Here is a 9127-nt window from a genome sequence, read left to right as displayed (position 1 = left end):
ACTTTGCACGGTTTGCACAGCCTCCCTTCACTATTTACGCCAATGCTATTATTCCCAATGCACCAACAACAGTATGAACAGCCGATTCCTACATCGCAGTCTGATGTCAGATTCGACCGGCTGGTTATGTATCTGAGTGCTGATGTACTGCAAGCTGAAAATAAAGACACGTACATATGCGGCTGGTTCGCGCACCAAAGTCTCACCAGTTTATTACATTCGTTATAAAGCTTTTTATATACATATTCAGCGGATACAATATCAACATTTAAACGAATCGAAGGCGGCTATGTCACGACTACTACGACCCACTCTTTCTCGCTCAGTACGATTCGACGGGTTGTTAGGTGAACACATGCGTTCAATCTCGATGCCATTGCTCGCGTCCTCGAATTTCAGTTGGCTTTGCGTCGTGGTTGCTCGGGTGACGCGTTTTCCACCAATATTCTCCGCAGAGCACTAGCGCCGCCGACGAATTAAACCCCACTGGGCTTCTTTCGGTGTCCGTGGTCGTCGTGTTGGCACGAAAGAGCTTCACCCGTGCGTCCGGACCACTGGGTGCGAAAGAGAAACAGTAACATGAGAGATGATCACACTGTGTAGAACCCACTTGGAAAAACAACCCACAGAGAGCGAGCAAAAAGGAGGAAAATTATAGCTCCGCCAGAGCTTCAAGCAAAACTTCGAACCGAGCAGTCGCAGCCGGGTCCGAAGCGAGTTGAGTTTTTTTTAGAGTGCGACGTTCAATAAAAATTTATATACTCCATCATAATCGTTTATCACACTCGGTGAGTGAAGGCAGTGAAAATCGGAAGCAGCGGAAAAAAATTGGAGACGATCAAGAGCAGGTCGATCCCGGGAAGGCTACGGCATACATTTTCAGTTGTTTATTTTTTCCGTACAATTTCGTTTTATAGTTTTAGTTATATTGTTGCTATCAATATCTAATAACATACAAAAGTCGAGAAACAAGTGTAAAATCATAACGATCTATTAAAACATTTACAACACACATGCCAGTGCTGAATGAAAGACAAAACGAAGGTGATGAGAGGATAAGGCGGTTAAATACGCATAAATTTAACACATCGTAATAATCATAAACAGTAAATTCACGTACGAGTTTTTGCTTATGTGAACTGTGCGGTAGCCAGTGGAAACCACCATCAATCGATCGTTTTTAGAAAGTATTCTAATTTACGAATGTGTCGCACGTGAAGTACCGTCAAAAGATTGTGATTGTTCGATTGATCTGAATTCAGCTACGATAAATCGAAGAAAACAAAAATCAACTGTTCGCGTGAGTGATAGTGAAATTTTTGAAAACCATCATACGAATGATAGTTACATTTTGATATGAGCTGAAGAAAGGTTCCACGTGTTAATTCGTAACCTTGTATCGTGAAGTGTGAAGATCGCTTGAAGAAACCTTTAGAGCAAGAACAAACAAGTTGAAACCAAACAAGTTATGATCATTAAAAAAGGTAAATATTTTTGTTAGTTCGTTGTTGATTTTGGTTGGTTTAAACGGTTCAATTTGAGTTTTGGGGTTTAGTTTGCCGGTTCAGATAGTTTGTTGGAAAAGCGATCAATGGAGGTCTCCGTTCAGTGTCAGCAGAGTAAGTAATGTGTGATAAAGATATCTCCACAAGTTTCTTTAAATTCATTAATTTTAAAACAATAATAAAACAATTAATAAATTCAATTTTAATAGTCACACCATCAAGGTTAGAAAACTTGGACCCGAATATCAAATTATCATCAAATAACTATACGAAATAGAATGTGACTTCACCTCTTCTAGACAAAAAAATATAAAATGAGTATTAAGTTAGCTTTACAATAGCAAGTAATAGGAGTAAATTATTCCAACGCTAATACCAGAATATTAAACATTGTTACCGCTGTTATAAGTGGTGGTAAAATTCTATTTAAATCTGAATCATTGTGAGTAAACTCGTTTGCGATATTGTACATCTGGTACATTTCTTATTTCACGATCTCTTGCTATGTGTTGCGGATGATTGACTACTGACCCATCTAGTTGATTGCAAATGGATATCCACATTCAAAGTAATTTTGTTTATCGACGTATCATAGCTAATTGATATAAATATTTAAAAATTGTTTTAAAAAACAATGAATTTTATAAGTTTTCATTTATATGCAGGATTTCTCAAGCTTGTTAAGAATAGCTTTGGAGTTTTAAGTGTTTTCCTTTTCAGGTTAGAAAGTTAGTCTCTTAAACTACTGACGTTATTTCTAACGTAGCCAAAAATTGTGTTTTAGGTAGTTTATTTGCTCCACAAAACCGCTGGATTTTTTTTTATAAAGCCGTTAGTGGTACTGGGGAGCATATATTCATAGAAAATTATTTTTGTGCTCAGTTTTGATGCTCATATTGAGAAGTAAGATTAAATCATAAGCAAAATGCATAGTGTAACGTGGTACAGGCCGGACTCGATTATCCGGAGTGTTGAAAAAAATTTCACTCCGGATAATCGAGCCATTTTTTTGTTGTTGCTGAAAATTTAACTTTTGCTCAAATAATCTTTATTTTGGTTATATAACATCTAATAAAATATCCCGTTGGTCCGTTCATGGATTCTGACTACCGTTAGAGGTCAGCGCCGATCCGAAAATTGTTGGCGGCTACGTTTGTCATAATTTTGGTCGGCGATTTTTTTAATTACGTTCGTAACGTAAAGTTTTTTAGGATATTTTAAGACATTAACGGGAGAATCCTTTTAATTTCTCCGGAAAAATCTAATGAGCTGTCCCAGGAGATTCTTCCAAGTTTTTCGAATTTTCAACAGGAATTGCTCTAAAGTTTTCACGGGATACTGATTATGGATCGACTGTACGTTTTAATTATAATTATTGATAATAATTGCAAGGCTGAGTAGCCGTTCAATAAATATAAGTTTTTACGGGAATTTTTTTTGAAGTTTTCACGCGAAATTGTTTGGAGTTTGCCTATGCCACCGGGCAATTCGAAGCAAATCTAACAGAATTTCTTGTGATTTTTTAAAGTTTCACAAAAACTGTTTCCAACATAATTTCAATTGGATTTTTTTTACGGAATTTCTTTGGATTTCGACGTGAAATTCTTTATGTTGTCTATTAGTAATTCTTCGGAAATTCTACAAGAAAATTTTCAAAAGACGAAGGGTCGTTTGGTTGAAAGTCATTTGACCGAATACCACATGGCCGAATAATACGTTAAGCGGAAAGCTATCTAGCCGAATTCCATTTGTCCGATACGGTTATTATGTGGAAAATGGTTTGGTGGTACGACCAAACTAGTCATTTGGCCGGAAAAGCCGTATGTCCTAACAGGTCGCTTGGTCGAATAGGCCTTGTCATCGAAAATTCCATTGGACCGAAACGTCTTTTTCGGCCAAATTATCAGTTCGGCCGTATGATATTCACCCGTACGTCGCAAACCGTTTTCGACCTTATGTCACCTCGTCCGGCCAAGCAGCATTTTCGGGTCAAACGGTTTTTTTCCGGCAGCTCGGGCAAACAACACCGTATGTTCATTTCGGCCAAATGGCCCTTTTCTACCAAACGACCATCTAGGCCTTTTTGGCTAAATGACCTATTCGATTAGACGACTTTTCAGTCAAATGACCTGTTCAGCCGAACGACATTATCGACCATATGTCTATTTCGGCCAAATGATTTTATGCCAGTCGAGTTTCGGATTAATGACATATTCGGCCAAACAACAAACGGCCCTTCCCGTCAAAACATTTGATTTCAACGTGAAATTCTGTGGATTTCAACAGGAAATCCTTGAAAATTTTCGCAGGTAATTCTTCGAGATTCCTAAAGGAAATTCTTTATAATTTACCCGGGAAATTTCTGGAATTTGCATTGTTAGTGGCGTCAGTCATCTAAGCGTATTTGCAAGCCAAAGAAAGTGAGTTTGATTCCCGCCCTACCCAAGTAACATTTTAAGTTTTATAACGCTCTTGAAGAGTATAATTTACTCTACAAGAGTGGTATAAAACCAATATAAAACTAAAATGTTACTAGGGTAGTAAGGAGAAAACATTTCGTGAAGCGGAAAAGCGCTCACTTGTTCACTAGGTGCTGTGTGAATGTCCTGTCTGTTGTCTAATGCGAAGTTTTAAGTATTCAGTCTGTGCGAGCTCTGGCCAAAGACAATAATCCTGTCTTTCTTTCTTTTAAACTTTACAAAAAGATCTTCCTAAATTTTAAGCAAATTTACTCAGAATTTCAACGGTAGTGTTTTCGAGATTTCGAAGGATATTTTTCAGAATTTTCATTAAAAGTTCTTAGTATTTACGAAAGGTTTTTCGATTTTTGAACGAAAAAATGTAAGGAATTTTCAAGAGAAATAGCCTGTTCACGAGAAACCCTCTGGAGTTTCAACGGGATTGCCATAAATTGTCGGCGGCGACGGCGCACACCTCTAACCACCGTGTGGTCCTCCGGGAAATCTGGAGGATCCCAAAAAATAATACTTCTAAATTTTATCGTTAAGCACCAAGATTTTTCTGATGCATTTGTTTTTGTATTATGAGTTGTGGCTTATACATGCTGTGGCCTTCCGAAAATTCCGGAACATCCGTGAAATAAAACAAAAAATAATGAATTTTATTGCATAGCACCATTTGACATTCTAACAACGCGAAAAATTTTTTTTACATAAATATTGAGGCTGTTCACAAATTACGAAACGCTGGAAGGAGAGGCAGCTGGTCAGACCGTGCGTTGCGATTCATACAAACCTATTAAACCTTCCATACAAAAAGCATTACGAGGGGGAGCATGGAGGTTCAAAATCGTCAAATTCAGCGTTACGTAATTTGTGAACGAACCAATTCCGGATATTCCGGAGGATAATTTAATAGCATGAGTCACAATGTCAATGCTGTACTCAGAATGTACATACGAATGCTTAAAAAATATCGGTGCTTTGAATTGAATTTCATAAATTGGCCATTTTTATGAATGTTCTTGATTTCCGTTCCCTTAGGGTTCTTTCACAAAATTCGTAACGCTGAATTTGATAATTTTGATACCCCACTCTCCCTCTCGCAACCTTTTTTATGGAAGGTTTAATTTTTTTGTACGGACCTGACTTCCTCCTTTGGTCTGACTTCCTCCCTCCCCCTAAAGCGTGAACAGCCCCTTAGGAAAGCGAGAAAGGCACTATCATTACTAGGTGTTTTGCCATATTGGATACGTTACGAATACACACTGATAATACATATTTCTATTTTTGTAAGAAGGGTAAAAATATTACTCCGGATTATCGAGCCATTTTCTCCGGATAATCGAGCCCCGGATAATCGAGCCTCCGGTTAATCGAGTCCGGCCTGTAGTCTACAATTTTGAGTGATTTTTTATCCGTTGAGGGATATGAAACCCTACCGGTTTTGGAACAAGGATGCGAGGTACTGTTTTCAGTTTCCATAAATAATAAAACATGTCTAAAATTTTCTCAAATCATTTGGGAATTAGGAAAATAATTCAATAATTTTTTACCACGACACAAAAATAATTACAAAAATGCCTCAAAAGTTCAACACAATGGACGCAGTTTTTCGTCCCAAAAAATCTTATTTTCCAGATTTTTCATACTGCTAAATAGTAAGAATAGTTAGTTTCATCTTCTCTATATAATAATAAAAATAAGTTGAGATTTCTTTCCTCGTGAACTCGCGAACGGGTTGACCGATCTGCAAGATTTTTCCCCTAATCGATTCGTTTTGGGATCAGCAAGGTTTGCATATACAAAAAGTTGGTGATTTTAACGGGGAAATGTAAAAAATCATTGTAACACAATTTTGGGTCAGCTTTTGAGGAAAACAAAACAAACGCACGGAAATTGATTTAGAGTGCGGTGCTGCAAATAGTTCATTGTGACATTTGAAACACCCGGGCAAAGCTGGGTTTCTTTCGCTAGTCTATATACATAAAAACGGTGAAAGATAATTCGAGACCCCTCCTCGCTTTGGAAAGGGGGCTCCATTACAAATGAAACAATAATTTTTTCATAACTCGAGATCTAATCAGAGAATAAATCAATTTTAGGCGAAACGAAGTTCGTCGGGTCTGCTAGTAATTAATGAAAATAAGATGTGTGCTGTTTGACTCTTGATCAAAAAATCTTGTAGCTTATAATCCGAATAAGTTATTAATGATTCTAGTGACCATTTTAATCTTTAATGAAAGCACAATACATGAAGGCATGTCAACGTGCTATTTTCTTTACGAAAAGTGTTGCGACTGATTTGGAAATTGAATCCACACAGTGATTTTTTCGGATTATTTTTCATCATAGTTGCTCACTGCTCAGTTCCTGTGAATCTGTATACACAAGGTCCTTGAGTAACTTTTTATATACATAGGGGAACAGACGGCTTTGGCAGGTTTTGTTCTATTATTGTCAGGGGGGTTTTTGTCGACCAAAATTTATGAAATTTGGCCACAATATTCTGCAAAGAATGTTTAGGCCAAGTTTGAGCATAATCAGTCATAAAAAAACCCCTAACAATAATAGAACAAAACCTGCCAAAGCCGTCATTCCCCCTATTTTATGTATGAGCTTTTGGTATTACTTACATGGTACTTGATATTTGATGGGCTGCAGCAACTTCTCGTCGAGCCTACGCCGAACAGAGTATTCTTCGTCACTGGACTCGATTCTGGGCCAGTTACTTCCCGTTGACCTGAACGTTAAACGCCGCCAGATCTTCTTCAACTGCATAAGGCATGCGACGCAGCCAGAAGTCAATCTCCCGTTAAATGCCAAATACTCCGATAGCTTTTCGTTAAGCATTCTTTGATGTCCATGATTCATGGAAGGATATAGAGCGAATTTCTTCTTCGTTCGTGGACTGCTGCACTTCAGCTGGTTACGAAGTCCGTATTTGATGATACAATACGCCTTTTCGCATCGTACACAACAGCTAGAATCCTTGCTCATTAATTTTCTTTAAAATACTTTCCTGGAATTTCAGAATCAATTCTTGAAAAAACTTTTACAATTCAAAAACCAATACAATATTTGCAACCCAACATTTTCCTCATGACGTAGACTGGCCCATAGAAATGTTTTCAGACGTTTCGACACCTAACGTATTACATTTCCATCAACCTACCTCAAAGAAAACGTAGATGGTGTGATACGTTTTTGTATGTTGCGAATAAGACGTGTTTTGACATAAAGCTCCACCTGTAACATAAAAAACTCTAAAAGCTACCATCCTAGGGTCGTAATGCTCACTTAATCTCAGGAGCACAAGATGCTCACTCATGAAAATTTTCGACGCGACATCGTATTTCTCTGGAAAGAAGAACAGTCTCAAGAGTGATGTTCTCTCTACTTCGATTGCCGCGAAAAGTTGGTTTGCTCGTCTCCCTTTATATTCTGGTCTTTTCGTGCCATCACCAAAGCAAACGGTATCATCGTTTTCGATAAAAAACTTATTACCTTCTTATATGAAACTCTTATATGAAAAAATTCAAAATCATTTTTTCGAGACGTAATAAAATAATTATTGGTGACATTTACTATTTTTACATTATCACGAAGAGGCTCCCGAAAACCGCGAGAGATTTAGTCAAAAAACAAAAAAAATATACTTAAATGAAAAAAAGTTGAAAAAAATAAATTACTCCCCCGAGGTGAAACGCTCTATCCGACAAATTCGCATACAAAGTCGATCGGAGAAGGTAGTGAGCCCTAATATTTCTGTTAATTTCTGTCAATTTCAAAGCTAGTATTGAACAAACCAAGTAAATCGAAGCACATCGATCCGATCAATTCTGCATGTTTAATAGTTGGATGTCGCGTTTTCCTCCAGCTGTAAAACCAACATTTACTCTTATAACTTTTTTATTTTTTGACAAAATCACTCGCGGTTTTCAAGAGCTACTTAACAATAATGTAAATATTGTAAATATCACTAATGAGCTGGATTGAATGATTATAGCGCCACATAGAGGTAGAAAAGTGGATAGTATGCATTTTCCTATATGGTCGGAGTTCAGCCAAATTACACCAAGCGCCATCAAAAAATTACCGATTTTTCTGCTCCAACTTTCGTTTAGCGGATTTAATTGATCGCAAATCGCATCGAATATCCTTCAACCCTATAACTGAGGATATCCTACTGCAAATGTATGCTTGAATTGAAATGAAACTATTTCCGTTGTCCTTGTACGAACAAAATATCACCAAGTCAGTCGAAAAGCCGCTTGGTGCGGTTTGGCTGAACCCCGACCATATATTTAAACGATTTTTCCATATAAATTATGAGCTCGTTGAGCATCCACTTGGACTTGACGGATCTGGCTGAAATTTTCACAGAAGCTTCTGAGAGCAAACAACTTTATTTTCAGGGAGTATATGTTTCGATATGGGCCCTCCTTAGCCGTACGGTAAGATGCGCGGCTACAAAGCAATACCATGCTGAGGGTGGCTGGGTTCGACTTCCCTGGGCATAAAAGTATCATCGTGTTAGCCTCATGATATACGAATGCAAAAATGGTAACTTGGCTTAGAAACCTCGCAGTTAATAACTGTGGAAGTGCTTAATGAACACTAAGCTGCGAGGCGGCTCTGTCCTAGTGTGGGGATGTAATGCCAATAAGAAGAAGAAGATATGTTTCGAAAAAATGGTTTTGAATTTTTTCCTAACCTTCATGCAGATACGCCTCGCTCATTTTCGCAAAAAATTTCAGTGTGCATTTATAAAAAAAATATGACCGCAACGGGATTCAAACCAAGAACACCAACAAAAATGGCACTGGGTCGTCACACCACCACCACATCGACTGCTTATTGGGAATTGGTTATTTTTTCCATTAAAGCTACTCTTATTGGTGAGGCACGAAAAAGATGAAAGAAGTGAGAAAACGAGCAAATCACAGTGGCAGTGAGGGAGAAATAGTTATCTCTCATCAGGCCTTTTTTTCTTTCCCGCAAAATGATTTTTCGGCAAAAATCTGCGTCGCGAGAATTGGCATCCCTGGTCCAGTCCTGGTTTTCACTTATATAACATATTGTTTGCTTTTTTAGCTGTTGTTTGCTTAAGATAAGGATCCTGCATAAGCTCCAACATATACCACAAGCCAAAGTCATTTG

General features: G+C 37.8%; 1 protein-coding gene across 3 annotated transcripts in view; it reads left to right on the top strand.

The window, feature by feature from the left end:
* The first annotated feature begins 354 nt into the window (after window positions 1–354).
* LOC134219585 (homeobox protein abdominal-B-like) overlaps window positions 355–9127 on the top strand; it is a 155726-nt gene continuing 146953 nt past the window's right edge. For 2 of the 3 annotated variants that reach the window (XM_062698378.1, XM_062698359.1), the window contains exons 1-2: window positions 355–1484; window positions 1543–1619. In XM_062698378.1, coding sequence (XP_062554362.1) covers window positions 1592–1619 — 28 coding nt within the window. In that variant the 5' untranslated portion in view covers window positions 355–1484; window positions 1543–1591. The remainder of the gene's footprint in view (window positions 1485–1542; window positions 1620–9127) is intronic. The other variant, XM_062698367.1, reaches the window with a different exon arrangement.

This window comes from Armigeres subalbatus, chromosome 1 (genome assembly GCF_024139115.2).
Source record: "Armigeres subalbatus isolate Guangzhou_Male chromosome 1, GZ_Asu_2, whole genome shotgun sequence".
NCBI lineage: Eukaryota > Metazoa > Arthropoda > Insecta > Diptera > Culicidae > Armigeres > Armigeres subalbatus.
The sequence above is the reverse complement of the archived record's forward strand: the minus strand, read 5'-3'. Positions and strand labels throughout refer to the sequence as shown.